The sequence below is a fragment of the Danio rerio genome, chromosome 25, assembly GCF_052040795.2.
Source record: "Danio rerio strain M-AB ecotype USA chromosome 25, GRCz13ab, whole genome shotgun sequence".
Lineage (NCBI taxonomy): Eukaryota > Metazoa > Chordata > Actinopteri > Cypriniformes > Danionidae > Danio > Danio rerio.
The window spans coordinates 23,469,457-23,488,471 of NC_141045.1; the positions used below are offsets into that span (position 1 = coordinate 23,469,457).

The window sequence follows — 19,015 nt, forward strand, 5'->3', positions numbered from 1 at the left end:
ATTTATCCAGATGCATCAGAAAAATGTAGCTATTAGCTAACAATTTTTATATATATATATATTATACTATATACTATACTACACCTGTCTTATCTGCATCTGAGATCAAATGTCCAGTCTGCATCATTCTCATGGTCACTAAAACCCATCTCATCCTCAATTTCATCTGCAGGAAGAGCCAGTTCTGTCTTTCATTTACCAAAGTGCATGGTGGTGCTCGCTAATACACTGTTCCCTTTATTTATTCAAAAGTAGTATTCCCATTAAAACTAGATTTTATCCATAATGCAAATGCCATTAACACATGACTAATCGACATTATATTACAGCTTTCATGTTGTTATTGTTACAGCTTAAAAGTTCACAGCTGACCTTGCTAGCTAGCTAACCCATTGCAATATTGCATGTTCCACTATTGCACAGTGTTGCCATTTGGCAACACACACATTTGATCGATTTACAAAAAAATAGTTTGATAAATAAAAAAATAAATAAATTGAGTTGTGAATATGTCATCATAATTTACTGGAGGTGATGTTTCAGATTTTTTTGTGGATCTGACATAATTCGATCCTTTGTTTTTATTGACGTTTACATTTGCATTCAGCAACTACTCACAATGGGCGATGCAGTGGTGCAGTAGGTAGTGCTGTCGCCTCACAGCAAAAAGGTTGCTGGTTCGATCTTCGACTCAGTTGGCGAGTCTGTGTGGGGTTTACATGTTCTCCATGCATTTGCGTGGGTTTCCTCCGGGTGCTCCTGTTACTCCCACAGTCCAAAGACATGCGGTACAGGTGAATTGGGTAGGCTAAATTGTCTGTAGCAGTGGTTCTCAACTGGTTTGGCCATGGGACCCACATTTTTACATGGTCTTCAACCTGCGGCCCAAATTTTTAGGACTGTAATATAATTTTAGGAATCATAATTAATTTGTATTTATTTATTAACATACACAAGAAGTGACAGATTAATCATAAGAAAATCACCAAGACTTACAAATAAACAATATTTTATTTAACAAAATGTCTCAAATTATAGAAAAACTACAAAGTAAAAACAACAAACGTTTGGTTTCTAAAAGTGCTCTTGTGAGAGCACATCACTACATATGACACACTGAGGTTTTAAGCCTTTTTTTGTCATCAATATATGTAAATCCAATCTTTACATATTCGGGGTCGTACTTGCGCTTTGACATATTTGTTGCTATAATTCAGGGGTCACCAACATGGTGCCCGTGGGCACCAGGTAGCCCGCCATGCAGCTTCACGTGAGTTGCCCGCAGGCCTGTTTTAAAAATAGCTCACCATAACACCACATATGAGTAAGCTGCATCTAATATTTTTATATGTATTCCTTTTAAATCACACTTGCATTGGTGTGAATTTGAAAACTACTTTAAGTTATATATATATATAAACTTTAAAAACAATTACAGACAAATTAAGTGTTGCTGCATATTGATATTTATCTAACTTGTTAAATCATTGTTGACAACTACTGTGAGAAATCATTAACATAATGTCTTCACAAAGATGAATATTATTAATTATTTAAAAAAAACATATATAATGGGTACCCAAGAAGTAGCTCTCAGTTTCCAAAAGGTTGGTGACCCCTGCTATAATTAAATGAAATTCCACATGTCAAACGATAGTTATTGCTCGCGCATTTCAAAATAAAAGTCTTATTTAAGCAAAATAGGTTAAAAATTAAACAACACACTCTGCGACCCACTGAAAATGTTCCCGCGACCCACCCAACAGTTGAGAAACACTGGTCTGTAGTGTATGTGCGTGTGTGTGTGTGAATGTGTGGGGATGTTTCCCAGAGATGGTTGCGGCTGGAAGGGCATCCGCTGCATGAAAATGTGCTGGATAAGTTGTCGGTTCACTCCGCTGTGGTGACCCCGGATTAATAAAGGGACTAAGCCAACAAGAAAATGAATGAATGAACTACTCACAATAAACGCCAGTCTGTTAGAAATCACACCACAGAAAAACACTGCAGGTCATGTGACAAAGCACGTCATTAGCTACTCTAAGGTCTTCTCTTTCCAAATTCCAACTAAACAAAAAATAATGTTGGTCTTTAATAAACAGTGGCAGGGAAATGAACATGTATCATGTTGCCATATGGCGACACCGTGCAGTAGAGGGTTAATTGTTGGCCTCTGCAAAATGTATTTTAAGAGTCATCATGTTACCAAACCTTAACACAAACAGTTTATAGATTCTACCAGTAGAGGCCAGCATATTAGGATGATCTGTAATACATTGCTATCTACTACAAATATAACATGACTGATGAGGAAGTGATCTATTGTCATACATAGGCTAAATGCTAGGCTAAACGTCAAAATGTTAATAATGATAAAAAATAAAAGCAAAAATATAGATGTGTATTTTATTTTTAAGAAATAAGACTTTATTTTAAAGAAAGAATATTTAACTGCCCAATTACACAAAGGCTATAGCTAAAACTAATAGCTAATAAAACTATCTGTTTAGTTTTATATTATGAATGGAAGATTAATAACATCCCACTTTCTCATAAAAAAAACTGCCATCAGTCAACAGAACAGGAGAACAGTCTGTGACAGCTCTGGGTGTGACGCAAACAGTAAATGTTTTGTACCTTGCCATTTGCTCGAAGGTACATGCTGTAATGCGCTTGTCATTGCCTGAAGCCAAGTTACGCTGAGGTCAAAATTCTTAAAACGAACAACACGGAGCACAAGGGTATGGTCCAAACTTCATCAATACATTTTTATACACGTTTTTCACAACAGACATTGGTAATGGACAGTTTATGAGTTAGATATGTTGTAAATAAGGCAGGTTTTGAGGAAGTGGTTGTGCTTGCTATAGGGTGTGGTAGAGATTGTTCATGTCGAAGCAGAGAGAAAGTATGTAAATAGGGGTGGGTCCACATAACAGGCTGACACAAAAAGAAGAAACAGATGCAAGGAGCGGGAAAAAAAAAACAATTTTGCTGACTGATAAAAACAAGGTGGGTTGAAGACATAATTAATTGCAATTTTTGTTACGAAACTGTACAAGTTTTTGTTTAATGAAATGAGCTCACTGAAATTATTAGATTAGCCCACACCTGAGTAGCTTTTTCCATTCTAAGATGCTAATTAGATTGATTCACAACATTTGCAAATAAAGTCGAACAAAATGTTCATTCCTCATAAACTGGCACCAAATATCAAAACTTGAAATTATACATATTCATTCATTAATTTCCTTTTAATCTGGGGTCGCCACAGCGGAATGAACCGACAACTTATCCAGCACGTTTTACGTAGCGGATGTCCTTCCAGCTGCAACCCATCTCTGGGAAACATCCATACACACTCATACACTACGGACAATTTAGCTTACCCACACCTATACCACATGTTTTTAGACTGGGGGAAACCAGACGAATATTATATAATATTTTATAATTATATACTACATTACTTGCGCCAAAGAATGACATGCTACAAAACATGGAGGCTTTTGGAGGTGCAAGACTAGAATGTCCCATGTGTTTGAAATATGTATATATTTATTTACTTATTTTCATTTTATTTTTAAAATACAAGGTTATTTTAGTAAATCAAAAATAAACTATTGGTTAGAGAATCAGTGTTTGTTAACTGCAATAAAAAAAAAGATAAATGAAACTAAGTCACTGAAAAACAAAGTGAAATATATTAATAAAAAAAAAAATTATAGTCTTTTTTTTATTATTAATAAGCCCTCAGTGTGTGGGAAAAAAACGAACCTGCAGCTGTTTAAAGAAGTACAAGAAGCTTTTTTTACTGGCACATTTTATTCATTCGCCCAAAAAAAAAATATATATATATATATATATATATATATATTTATATATATATATATATATATATATATATATATATATATATATATATATATATATATATATATATATATATTTTTTTTTTTTTTTTTTTTTTTGGGCGAATGAATAAAATGTGCCAGTAAAAAAAGCTTCTTGTACTTCTTTAAACAGCTGCAGGTTCGTTTTTTTCCCACACACTGAGGGCTTATTAATAATAAAAAAAAGACTATAACTTTTTTTTTATTAATATATTTCACTTTGTTTTTCAGTGACTTAGTTTCATTTATCTTTTTTTTTATTGCAGTTAACAAACACTGATTCTCTAACCAATAGTTTATTTTTACCTCTTAGTTATAAAATAAAGTATTAGTTTGAACTAACAATTTGTAACCACACAAATGCAACATAAAGTTAAAATCATGGAGATTTAAAGTAAACTACAATTTTACATTTAGTCAAACATGACTAGATCTAGATGACTATATATATATATATATATATATATATATATATATATATATATATATATATATATATATATATATATATATATATATATATAGTCATCTAGATCTAGTCATGTTTGACTAAATGTAAAATTGTAGTTTACTTTAAATCTCCATGATTTTAACTTTATGTTGCATTTGTGTGGTTACAAATTGTTAGTTTATTGTTTGCACAGGAGTTAATGTAAGCTGTGCAAACACTAAACTTTACTTTGACAATGGATGCATTTTCTTAAAGGGGTATCACCAAAAAAATTCTATTTACTCACCTTCCAATCTTTTTGAGTTTATTCTGGAGAACACAAAAGAATATATTTTGAAGAAGGCTGAAAACGCTTGACTTCTATAGTAGGAAAAGCATATATTGAAGTCAGTGGAGACTGGCTTCCAGTTTTCCTCAAAATATATTCCTCTGGGTTCATTCATTCATTTTCTTTTCGGATTAGACCCTTTATTAATCTGGGGTCGCCACAGTGGAATGAACCGCCAACTAAAAAAAAACATGTTATAGAAATGTACCATAAAATAACAAACAATAAATTACATAAGTTTACCAGACATTAAAATTTTCTGTAATTTATTGTTCATTAATTTGCAGTAAATTTCTGTAATTTAACGGCCGTTATTTTATGATTTTTTTCCGGCACCGCAGTTTTACTGTATTTTTTTCAGTACTGATTGGTATTGATATCTTTTTGAGTTTTGACTGCTTTTGAAAAACAATTGGAGAATGTTCGCGTAATTCTAGAATCGCCAAAATGATGGCAGAACTTCCATTGTGGGGGGATCAAACTCTGCAGGACACCCTTATATAGGATTTTTCACCAAACAAAATCAAGTTGACGACACCTTAAAGAAATTCCTTTTTATTGTATTTTAACATCATAAATCTATGACACTCTCGCACATGCATTTTACAGTGAAATTGATGCGGAATTATATAATATTACTAGACATTCAATCATTTCAGACTTCGGCCAATGAACATTCTTAAAGCCCGAGACGACATTGCAGAATCAACTCTTATCCAGTAGAAGATTGCGAATCGCTCACGACAGTCTTCATGACAATCTTACATACGAGAACTCGATTAAATACAAGCGGAAAACATACCAACCCAAACCAAACATTCAATATTTGGCGAAATAACAAAAGATGTTGATACAAAAATAAACAGTACAGGTGGAGTAGAGTGAGTTACAGTTAAATCAATGCACATATTGCACCATATACAATGACGGTAAATATAAACGTGGGTCAATAACTGAATTAGTTTTTTATAAAAACATTCTTAAGCCACGGTCACACTCGACTTTTCGCCCCACAGACTTCTATTCCATTCTCGTCCCTTTTCGCAGCACCGTATGACAGAATTGTCATGCTCAAACTCTAGTGTAACCGCGGCATTAATCTCCAAACCCCTCAGACATCTGGATGGTGTCCTCATATCATAGTTATTATTTTTTATTAAACCTACTATCATTAATTACACACAAATAGATGATTTCTGTACATAAAACACAACAAAAACAATAAAAGAGAAGGAAAAAACCCTTTAGACAGAGTAGTAAGAAATAAGCTATTCTTGTTTAACAAATTGTCCGGCCTGTGTTTACAACATTTAATGTATTCTTATAAAATCTGATATCATCAATACATTAAAATGTAAAATGTCATGTTAAACTATCTGCCCTGTCATCACAATACAGATGGTGTACTACAAAAACAGTGATTTAAATTCCCTAGGATATAATTATTATATCATGGACAGTATACAGTGTGTTACTGTAAATTAATATATAAAAATACAGATGATAGCCAGTAAAAATAGACATATTGCAATAAATCCCTGAGGATTTTTTTTGGAAGGAAAGAAATACAAGGCTGAGTAGGATGTGTTCATCCTATAGCAAGTCTTGTGTGTGTGTGTGTTATCTACATGTTTCGCATTAGTGTTCCTGCGTTTCCTATATCCACTGTCCTTTTTTCACAATATGATCAGTTTAGAAGGTCATGTCTAAGAAGGCTTCCTTCTCGAATCCTTTCTGTAAAACACAAAGTGAACAAAACAACATGAGTAAATGACGCTTTTATTTGTACCGGTTAGTAAACTGGCTAACGTCCCAGATTCACTTTTTTTCTATGGTGTGTTTGAACTTGCTCTGAAGGAAATCACCTGAAATCCTCATGTCAGGGTGTGGTTCAACCTCTACCTTCAATAGCAACCCTTTGAGTGTCTGAATATGTATTAAAAAAAAGATGACTAAATATTCCTTGTTTGATTTTCAGTCTTAAAGATAATTAAACATTCACGTTTTTGTGAACGTGTGTATGTGTGTGTGTGGCTTTTTAAACAGCCATCAAATAACTGGAAAATGTCTAGAGGGCAGGGCGGAATGACAGTAACTATGAAGTACAACTGCACAACATAAACAAAGACACATTCTGGGGTGGGTCTGGAAATAAAAGAAAATGTTACATTAAATGTTGGAGGTCGACCTTAAATTTCTTAAAGCATTAGATCAGCCAAAAATGAAAATTTGGGAACCTTTTTACTTAAAATGGGACTTTCTTCTGTTGAACTCCAAAATATCTTCTTTTGTGTTCAACAAGAAATAATCTCCTATAGGTTTGGAACCACTTGAGGAAGAGTAAATAGTGAGTAAATCCAGGGTGCAAATTACAGAGGGTTGACCAGACTGTCATACAGACTTAAGGTTGGGCTCATTTAACTCAGATTACCAATCTGCCAATCACTAATGTAATACAATGTGCATTTATATAGCGCATTTATTGTGTATGGCCATACACCCAAAGCGCTTCTCAATCATAAGGGGGGGTTTCTCCACACCACCACCAGTGTGCAGCATCCACTTGGATGATGCGATGGCAGCCACAGGACAACAGCGCAAGTGCACTCACCACAATTCCACACTCACCAATTCGGTGGAAGGGGATGATTGGGAGGCCATGATTGTAAGGGCCGATAGAGGGCCTTTAGCCAGGACACCGGGGTTACACCCCTGCTCTTTTATGAGAAGTGCCATGGGATTTTTAATGACCACAGAGAGTCAGGACCTCAGTTTAACATCTCATCCGAAAGATGGCGCCCACTGACAGTATAGTGTCCCCTTCACTTTTACTGGGGCATTAGGAATCACACAGACCACAGGTTGAGCGCCCCCTGCTGGCCTCACTAACACCACTTCCAACAGCAACCTAGCTTTCCCATGTGTTTAGCTTCAGTGAGTAACCGGTCTTGGGCTGCAGGGTGATATGGCTGATGACCATTCAACTTACTAGTCACACCGCAACCACTTATGGCACTTTAGCAACTGTCCCATAGACTTTCATCATAAATAAAACTGCCATTGACTTTACATTGGACATACTAACAACATACTAGATCAAACTAGCAATATACTAATCCATTCTAGAAACATACCTACATACTAGCAACATGCCATTTCATACTAAATTCATGCTAGCAACATGTTAATTCATACTGGAACTATGCTTATTTATGTTAACAACTGCCTAGCAACTACTCAAAACACCTAAGCAGCCGCCTAGCAACACCTTAGCAACTGGCTAGCAACACCTGCTGTTATGACACAAGGTACAACGTAACCTGCTCATCTAATTTTTATTTTTTGTAATATTTATATTATTTGCTTATTAATAACCACCGTGTGGAACTCTGAATCTGCATCTCATTTTCGGAGTCTGCTACTGTCCACTAGAGGTCGAATTTTGGTCACGGACGCATGCTTTTAGAGCCTTTCTGAATGAATGAATGAAGTACGTGGTTTTCCACCAAGGCAACCCGTGGTGCTGAAATATAATAGGCTAAACTGGCATTGGGCAGGTTAAAATTACCAAAACAAAGACAGCGTTCTGGCAGGGAAATCACATTTTTAAAACAGAATAACTGACTTCAACTTTGTTTTTCAGATAAACCAGATTGTTCACTTGGCATGTTTCTTAAATATCTGCAAACCTGTATTGGTATTTTAATGCTTCAGAACTTACATACAGCACCTTTAATTAATTGTTTAACTTAATATTTTTATATTAGTTTAGCTATATTACCTTTTATATTAGATATTAGTTTAGTTTGATTGATGTACCTTGCAAGAAAATTTCCACTAATAAATTTAAGGCAGCAAGAATTTTTACAGTGTGTTTTACTTCAGCCAACCTTTCCAGTTTTCATTGACAAGCTCTAAAGTGACTGAAACCCGCAGGTTGTTGGACAACAAACAGCCACAGCGATTTAGCTAATTTACAATGCCAATAAATCAATCAAGTTCTCCTTTTTTACCCTTTTTTAGGTTTCATGCTAATAATGAATCTATAATGATAACTATATTAGCACACCATTAGCATTACAATTACCATACCATTTTTAAGTGCACATGGCACTTATATTTTGTTGTTTTAAAGGAACACTCCACTTGTTTTTGTAAATTGCCTCATTTTACAACTTTTGTTTTACCATTGTTAAATCCATTCAGCTGATCTCCAGGTCTGAACTTTCTTGCTTAGCATAGATCATTAAAGGGCAATGAAATCCACCTCTTTCGGTTCAACTCTACCTCCGAATTAAAAAAAAAAAATGCTCCGAGATGGGCGTGGAGCTGTGCAAGCAGAGAGAGAAGTGAATGTGGCAAGCAGAGGAGAAAGAGAGGAGCGAACAGCTATTGTCAATTGGCTCACAAAATGAGAAACAAACTGTGAAGAGACCCATAATTTTATAGTTTACAAAGTTAAAATGCAAAGAAATAAACATTAATGTAATGTCCTTCTACATTTGTTATTCGTAATTTTATGCACACATAACCATAATTTGTTCTTTCATCATAAAGATAATCGTTTTTATATAAACACTATTAAAGAGGAGGACTCTCATAAATAGGGGATTAAGGAGTCTCCTGGGTCTGAATGCAGACACAGTGGATAGCAGTGCAGCAGGTCTCTCGCCCTGTCTATTCTAACCATTAACCCTGCTGATAATCTGGAGGATTTTAAACATATGGCGACCACAGCAGGTATGGATAAAGTTGATGTGTCTGAATGGTAACAAACTCAACTGATAAAAGACAAAGTCTGTCATTTTCTAATTCTCATACAGCTCTTCCAACAAAAATGCTTGCTGCAAACTAACAGCTTTGGTGTATCGGCCCGGACAGAATGTGGAGCGACGATTTTGTTCACTTTGACTCGTTGGATGGAAACGCTACTTTATTAGCAAATCTTTTATACAATATTTCAGTTTTAAGCATAAAGTTAATTTGCATTTTTGTATGGAATCATAGCTACTGATATTATGCAGCACTGTTGTCTAGTTACCCAGCTGGAAACTATTTTCTGGCATTGTGTATTATCATTGCTCCTGCTGCAATCATAGTAAGGCAGCAGTTAAGTGATTAATATGTTGGAATAAGAATATAGTTGTTATGTCATTTGCATCCGCTTATCCAGGGTTAGGTGGCGGGGGGGAGCAGTCTTAGTAGAGAACTCCAGACTTCCCTCCTCAGACACTTCCTCCAGCTCCTCCGGGGGGATCCTGAAGCGTTCCCAGGCCAGTCGAGAGACATAGTCCCTCCAGTCTGTCCTGGGTCTTCCCCGAGGCCTCCTCCTGGTGGGACATGCCCGGAACACCTCCCTAGGTAGGCATCCTGGGAGCATCTGAAACAGATACCTGACCCACCTCAGCTGACTTCTCTCGAAGTGGAGGACCAGCGGCTCTACTCTGAGCTGCTCCCGGGTCACAGAGCTCCTCACCTTGTCTTTAAGAGTGCGCCCTGGTCCACTGCGAAGGAAGCTCATTTCGGGCGCTTGCATCTGAGATCTTGTCCTTTCGGTCAAGACCCAAAGCTCATGACTATAGGTGATAGTAGGATCGTAGATTGACTGGTAAATTGAGAGCTTTGCCTTTCGGCTTATCTCATTCTTTACCACAACTGACTGGTACATTAACCGCATTACTGCTGCACCAATCCGCCCGTCAATCTCACGCTCCATCCTTCCCACACTCGTTGACAACAACCCAAGATACTTGAACTCCTCCCCCTGTGGTAAGGACTTTCCTCCAACCTGGAGATGGCAAACCACCTTTTTCTGGTGGATCACCGTGACCTTGGACCTGCAGGTACTGATTAGCAATACTGACCTAGAGAATAGCAACTTTTCATTTTCTGTCTTAGTACACGATGTACCTACAGAACATTCAAGCTTTAGGAAAATAGGAAGCTATAGGAGAATGACTGAAACTGTTACACTTTTTGGAGCAAGATGCTAATGGACTAATCCGATTTAATGACTTAAGCTGAACGTGCACTGACTAGATTAGGAAATCCGCTGAATGGTTTCCAAAATGGTAACATTTAAAATGGTAAAAAAAAAAACTGTTCAACTCCAGGGAATTTGTAAAACAAGGATTTGGAAAGAGCATTCCTTTAATCTCTTTAAAGCACAATATTTTCTAAAAAAAAAGCTTTAATGAAGTGAAACCTAATTATTAACATTAGTTTGTGTCTTTCTTTGAACTACACCTAAAAAGTGTGAACTGAAAACAAATTTTCATATGAACTTACCTCTTTGTAGTCTTTGTGTAATTTCTTGTACTGGAACATGTTGCTTAGAACTGTTACTGCTGCTTTGGCAGCTTTCAGTTTGTCGGGGCTGGAAGAAATTGAAAATCATTAAGTTAATATGGAAAGTCATTTTGTGATGTTTCTTGTATATGTACATGACTTGAAGTTTTACCTGTTGTCATGGTTGTTTTTAATCTCAAATAGCTTGCGCAGACCATCAAAGTAAGTGATGTCTCGTGCGGCCAACATGCTGCCGGTCACCAGGTTGTTTAAAGCTCCACAAATGTTCACTACGACGTCGCTGGACGGCTGCTTCTGACGGCCATCAGCGGGCAGTTTAAGCACCAATGTATTTACCACCTTAGTAGCTACAACAAGAGAAATTCAGCTCTGGGCTGGCTTTGACACCACAAAAATGTGATCCACTCAAGTTTTGTGGCCAAAGAAAAAAGCCTCACCCATGTCATTCTTGTCTTTGGTGTGACGAGAGAGGTTTCTGAGAAAGCCGGTGAGAGAACGGAGCTCCAGATCCTTGTCGGTTTTGAGGAGATCCAGAATAACAGGAAGCATCCTATTCTGCTCCAATGCCACAAGACTCAAGATGGACGCCCACTAAATAAAACAACAGAATTCAAATTATTTAAATGAATTTCAAGAGTTGACATTTAGCTGATGATTGGTAATTAGATTGTTTGGCTTGCTGTCCTGGGAGAGAGCTTAAAAGATCTTCAAGCCCTGGGCTTCCTCCCATTTGCAGGGCGAAAGGGTAGTTTGAGCTCAGGTAGATCTCGAGAACTTCACTACTAATTTCTGACTAATAGCAGATATAAGATGGCTAAGGAGATATACGACTTGCTAAGGGCTAGACTTTGATGTCAATTTGTTGCGTGTTTTTTTGGACTGTGGGAGGAAACCGGAGAACCCTGGGAAAACCCGAACAAACGAACTCTGTACAGAAATATTCAAGACAAAGATACTGAGAAACTCTGGCTATTTATGCTGAGTTAGGAATCATCTGATTGGTGAATCAGCAAAGCTATGAGTGACCAGCCATGAACAGTCATAAGCACATGAGGCTCTCGAAATTAGTTTATAAATAAACCTCACGTATAGAAGTAGCAATCAAAGTGGCAGTCCTTTTGTTGGTGTCACTTTGACTGCTTCAGCCACAACATTCTTAACCATGGCCCTCTTACCAGTTTTTTGCTAAGAGAGAATCAGATGTAAATAGAAAACCCCACCCCGTTCTCGATATTCAGTTTCAGTTTGAACTACATATACATACTGAAATAAGTCTCAACAACCTTTGGACTTTAAGATTGTACATCTGCACTAGTGCTAGTGTAATTCCAATCATAAGCAACACTGATATATATATATATATATATATATATATATATATATATATATATATATATATATATATATATATATATATATTAGCGCTGTCAATCGATTAAAAAAATTAACTATTTAATCGCACCTTTTTAAAAAAATTTATCGCGATTAATCGCATTTAAAATACTGAAACTTGTAATTTTGGCAATTCAAATGTAAAATTAATGTAAACGCAAGACAATAACTATTTAAATTCAAAATATAATTGTTTATTAGAATTAAAATTCAAAATATAATTGTTTAATAGAATTTTTGTTTAACTTGTAACACAGATTTCTTTATGTAAACAACATACCCACAATAAACCATCAAGATCCTGGCTTGACAGCCATATTTATTACAGAAATTAAAACACAGGCATGTTAATGACATTTAAATTTCAAAACAATCAATGCCAATACAGAAAACATTGATTTCCATGTTGGATTCTAAGTGGACTGCAAAAAAAAAAAAGCCAAAATACAGGAATTGCAGATGTGGAAAATGAAAAATTATAATAATAAACTATAGAATACAAACTGTTGCACTCATTGTAAAGTTTTATTGCTGTGAGTTGAGAACATTAGTTATAGAGTAGAAACTATTTTGCTTAATCCTCCTTTACATTCATCCAGTTGCTAAGACTAGGAGTATCCCACAAGTGCACAGAGACTCCCAAATGCCCGCAAATGAATGATAATTTCTCGCAAACCGGTCGTTAAATACATTGCACACCCCTCTCCCCCGCATCCCTCCTAGCTCTTTAGGTAGCCTATGTCGCACACAACTCACCACCACCGTCCTTCAGGTATGTCTTGCGCGCACACGCCCCTACTCAGATACTTCGCTCACTCCACCCCTGACACCCCTCAACGGGCCTGACACAGACACACACCCAGACACACACACAACGCGCTGCAGATGTTTTGGCCCCAACGGCTTTCCATACTGGAGCGACTCCCCTCAGATTTAACACGCATGATCACGTTCATCAAATTTGCTTAAACTAAGCGTCCTAAAGTATTACTGTATTTCACAAGGATTCTGACACAACAACGCGAAGCATACGCTTTCGTTGCATTTAATGAGGAAACACGCTAAACTTAGAGGGCTCATGCTGAAAGGCAGAGTAATGCCCTGTCTTTGACAGCTCGCGACTTCACCAGAGACTTTGAGTACATTCACATAAGACACCAATGCTCCGATTTTAATATGATTAAGATTATACTCTTATTAAAATTCTACCGTGTAGCCTAAGTAGTGATTTTATTAAGCTTCCTTAAAGGAACACCGAGTCACGAAATGCGGAGGATTTTCTTTCTGCCATGCTTACAACAGAAGTCGAAAGTTAAAAATGAAACACCCGAAATTGCATGAAACTTTGGAGAGCCTGGTGATGCGACTAATTTCTTTTTTACTGAAACTTGCCTTCAAAAAGTGCTTCCTTGGTCTTATCCACATTTCTTGCATGTTAAACACACGTCCACCACAACAGGAAGTAAAAAAACCCTGCAACTGCGTTAATTGCGTTAATTTTTTTTAACGCGTTAATTATTTTAAATTAATAGCATGCGTTAACACACTAATTTTGACAGCGCTAAAATATATACACACACACACACATACATATTTAATACTGTAAACATGCTTGCTTTAAAGCAATATATTGTATAAAGTGCCATGTAAACAAACATGACACCTTGGAAATTTGAGCAAACATCCACATCAAGAATATGAGACACCCTCACAATTGACATTTTCTTATTATCAATTTATTTGTACATTTATTGTGGTACTGAGAAGAAAACTTGTATGGACACATTCATGTAATCGCCAGAGAAAATACTTTTGGGATGATGGCTAACTGTATAACTACTGCAAACTTAATTTTACTCTTCTCTGTTAAGATATTTTTCTTTACCAGGGCATGGTACTAGTTTGTGAGGTCTTCATGTTACAGCCTATTCAAGTAGTAGATACAGTACAATGCTGTGATATGTTGGTAGGTGGTTCAAAGTGGTTGATAGGGTGGTCTGAATAGTTACTAGTAGTGATGGGAGAAACAAAGCTTTTCAAAGATTCAAAATAATTAAACCAATTGCTTCGCAAAATGAGTCCTTGTTTTGAATAATCCAAAACACAAAAAACCTGTTGTTCAGAACAATGTAAATTCCACACAAACCTGCATTTTAAGTTTCATTTAAAACATATTGTGAATTTTAAATTTTCAAGTATATTGTTAAGTATAACCTATAAATGCACTTATCTTATCATCTAAATATCATTAAATATTAAGCGTCTGTAAAAGTTGCCTTCCTTTATAAATGTTGTACTTCATGGTGGGCTTTGTTAAACAGGACAGCTATTATCTATTATTAACTATTATTTATTTTTATTATAGAAATTTCTCATTAAAAAGTCTACAAAACTTGTAAACCTTCTCTGAGATGAGGTAAAGTCTATGTTCAGCAATTTGCCCCTAAGCGGAGAACCATTCAATTTTTTTAAACATTTCTAAACAGTAATGATGAAACGAAGCCGTATTTACTACAATCATGTGCCCTGATCGATTTGATGTACTTATGATTGTTCTCAGCTGGTCCTGCATTAGCTCATGATTGATTCTTCAATCAGAGGATTCCTCAAGCTTCGGTCACATTAGAGTTTGAGCATGCGATATTCTGTCTTGCGGTTCTGCGAAAAGGGGCGGGATTAAACAAGCTTATTAGACATTTTATAAAGCAAGCGATTGCTCCATGTTTTAAATTGTCCTCTTTGTCCAGAGAGGTCATGTTTAGATCCTCTATTGGTCTCACACAGTCAAGTGATGCGATTTTGCAGGTCAGAGTTCACCAAGCTTGAACTTTGAACCGCAGTAACCTGCGAAACTTAACACATGATACTGCGTTTCCGGTCTGACGCATTCGCGTGCGTATGAATGGAAGTCTATGGGAGGAAAAGCCCAGTGTGACTGCAGCTTAACTCATTATAAATAACCAGACTTTTCTTGTCTCAATTTCTTCTTCTTTAAGGGGGCTCATCTCATAAACTCTGTGCTCTCTCCCAGGATAGCATGCCAAACAAGCTTTATTATCAATCATCAGCTAAGTGTGAACTCTTGAATGCAGCCTTTACTCGTTACTAGTATGTAGGGCTGGCTGATTAATCAAATTGAAATCGTGAATGTGATTGAGCAAAGCTGCGATTGTTAGAATCTTCTCAAGGGAGCACGGTGTGATTTGAAGTAAATCTCCTTTGAAGGACAGAGGGAACTCTTGCGGAACCACAAACCTGTCCAAATACTCAAGAAGAAACCGAGGAAATCCCCTGGGGAAAATAGCGGTTGCTGAATAAACAAGATTTAACTGCATTCGTTGAATCAGCGTAACTAGTAAAGACTCAACTACGGAATAATCTCACCGAATTTCAGATTCAAAACATTGGTAAAAACGTTATTATATCTTTTAATTTAACATGTAGCTTTTACTAAAGCCATAATTCATTAAGAAGTAACTTAAGCAGTTGTCGTTATCGCACAATTAAAAAAAAAACATTTTGCATAGCTTATCAATGAACTATGACTCGGTCGTAAACTCGGCACCATCCAAACAAGCGTGCTGGAGGTTTACTAAAATCGTTTTTACTGACAAAATTTGCATGAAAATCAGCCAGATTAAATTCCTAGTATGTTCTGGGTAGTTGGATGCCACATAACTGAATCTCTTACCCTCTTGTCTCCAGCAGTGATGTTCTGCAAGGCTCCGGCCGCAGCCTCTCGTGTGGTGGAGTTGATCTCACAGCGCGTGAGCACCTGGTTATACAACTCAATTATCTTTGGGTGCCAGAGCCACTCGATGTCTTTGGGTGTCCGTGAAACTTCTGTAAATGTGGTGAGGTCCTGATTTTTTCTCTGGAATATACAACAATATTTGCATTACATTTGAAGCTATTAATCAGATGAAAGTCTGTGATGGGCTATTCCTTACTTCTTTGGCTTTCTTGCTGTTAGGAGTGAAGCAGCCGATGGGTTCTGCTTTTGAAGAGCTCTGAGCACGACGCGGACCATCTAGACGTGAGGCTATAGAGGGGGGGATCTCGTTGTACACCTGATAGGACAGATTCCTTAACACACACACACAGTTCTCCACACCCTGATATAGAAAACACACAGATAAATTCTCAAATAAAAACACACAGCTTTTAACAACAGAGACAGAAGTACAGTGTGTGTTGCACAATTACCTTCTCTTCCACTTTACTGTCCACCACACATTTCTTAATGTAGCCGACCAGAGCATCTATGAGGCCTTTGGTTTCTCTCATCAGTTGTCTGGTCTTCTCATTTACAGAGCTCATGTTCCTGTACAAAGGGATATGTAAAAATTAAATTTCCAATTTGTTGAATTAAAATTCATTAATTTCAGTGGTGAATTTCGTTTAATTTGTTTGCTAAAACTTGTTCTCATATATTTGCTGAATAGTCTAAAAGAGGCTATTTCCAGGCTTCGTTTTCTTTCTGGGCTAGTTTTTGGGTTGAAATAAGGCAGGGGTGGTCAACCCTGTTCCTGGAGAGCCACCTTCCTGCAGATTTCAGTTGCTACCCATATAAAACACACCTGAACTAATTAATTAGGACCTGAACACCACGTGATAATTACAGGCAGGTGTGTTTGATATGGGTTGCAACTGAAATCTGCAGGAAGGTGGCTCTCCAGGAACAGGGTTGGCCACCCCTGAACTAAGACATTGATGTGTTTTCGTTCTCAGGTTTCCAAACAGGGATGTGGCTAGAGGGCATTATCAATCAATGAAGTTCCTACAGGAACAGGAACAAGCAAAGGGGAACTCAAAAAGAGTTACCTGAGACAGCCAGTGGTGTTGAAGAAGATGTCAGACTCTGAGGGGTTTAGCTCAATGATGTCCTGGTCTCCGGTTCCGGAGAGGGGAATCAAAATCCTGTCTGTCAATTCAGGAAGAATTTCTCGTGCCAGCCTTTCTTTCAGACTATCCTTAGAGGACAAATTCCAGAGGATACCTACAGGGAATAAAAACAATGAATGAGCAAAAGAGCATGGGAAAGTGGCATGGGAAGCAGATAAAAATTTGAATACAAAACCTGTTTCACAAAATCAAAAACCTCTCACAAAAATCTTAAAACCTCCTTGACTTTCCTTATGATGTCATTTTCCTAATGTTTAGTAGCGATGTTCTCATAGGGCAGATGTTTACTGGAGTTCTTGCATATCCAGACATGCAAAGAGCCGCAAGGACAGACGTAAACCTGACTCACGAATCTTCGCTACAGGAGTCCTCTCATTCCAAGGCACATGTCAAGACAGCGCTGAGCAATAATTAATGTAGCTTGATGCATTATAAAGCTAACAGACAACGCCCTGCATAGAACACAGATATATATCAATACCAAAGGTCCTCAACCCTGTTCCTGGAGATCTACTTTGATGCAGATTTCAGATCCAACAATTAAACCAAATGCCTGTCCATTTTCACAACAACAGCATTTTTCTTCTGAAAATGCGTTATAAAGTGAAAGGTTCTGAAGGTCAGGTCTGTGTAAACACCCAAAAACAAGGGTCTCTAAAAATGATGATGTCATTTGCACGTGTAATTTATGGAGGTGTAGATTAAATCAGTGTTTCACAACCATGTTCCTGAAGGACCACCAACAATGCATGATTTGGATGTCTCCTTTTTCGGTAACATTCATTACTGGTCTTTCATTCTCTGCACATGAGTGGATGATGAATCAGGTGTGTTTGGTTAAGGAGACATGGAAAATGTGCAGATCTGGTGCTCCTCCAGAAACTTGGTTGAGAAACACTGGATTAAATGCAAGTGCAAAAAAACAATGGTGGATTATGTTTAGTGTTGATGTTGGTGTTTGGTCATGCTTCAAAGAGTGGATTTACTTCAAGTTACAACAACCACCGAGGACACATCATACACACACCAGCACCAAGTCACTTCCTTTCAGGTACTGCTTACTAACAAGGTACATACTGGGCCAAATACTGGCCCATAGGTAAGACAGTGTTTTTGTGTAAACACCAGACCATTTTGAAAATGTTAAGCATTTTGAAAACGCAATGAAAAACCTTTTCCGTTTTTGTCTAGATCATTGTCGTGTAAACTTAGATGCTAAAAGTAGGATCTAAAGAAGCACTTGATTCCTTCAAACAGATGTGTTTGATCATGGTTGTAACTAAACTCTGCCGAAAAGTAGATCTCTAGAAACAGTGAAGACCTCTGATCTAGACTGATGCTTAAAACAAGTCATAAATGTACAATAGCTATTGATTGGTAAAACCAGTTGCCCTTAGTATCATGTTGTGTTCACCTTTCATAATGTAAACATAGGAGTTGCTTTGGTGCCGTGACCCAGATGGGAGTGAGATTTAGAAGGGGAAGTATTATGGATATCTATCAACTGTGCGTTCACACCGAAGAGCGTCAAAGTTCGCTCTGGCTGCCCTGGCGGCCTTCACTGCACTGCTGGCAAGAGCGTCAAAATTCAATGCATTGATCTCATATTGAAAGGGGCCATAAATCACTTACATTCCCCCATAAAAAAATGACGCTTTCTATCATAAAAATGTTGCGTGCCTTTTATCATAAAGTTCACAGAACTGGGTTCTCTGGAATCCTCTCTAGCGGTTGACT

General features: G+C 37.1%; 1 protein-coding gene across 3 annotated transcripts in view; it reads right to left on the reverse strand.

Annotated features, from left to right (window-relative positions):
• Positions 1-5,211: 5,211 nt before the first annotated feature.
• Positions 5,212-19,015, reverse strand: part of pkp3a (plakophilin 3a) — a 49,809-nt gene continuing 36,005 nt past the window's right edge. For all 3 annotated transcript variants that reach the window (XM_087310481.1, XM_087310480.1, NM_001045280.1), the window contains 8 exon segments: positions 17,198-17,372; positions 16,580-16,697; positions 16,324-16,488; positions 16,065-16,247; positions 11,419-11,572; positions 11,133-11,328; positions 10,961-11,048; positions 5,212-6,406 (listed from right to left, as the gene is read on the reverse strand). In XM_087310481.1, the coding sequence (XP_087166607.1) occupies positions 6,365-6,406; positions 10,961-11,048; positions 11,133-11,328; positions 11,419-11,572; positions 16,065-16,247; positions 16,324-16,488; positions 16,580-16,697; positions 17,198-17,372 (1,121 nt within the window). In that variant the 3' untranslated portion in view covers positions 5,212-6,364.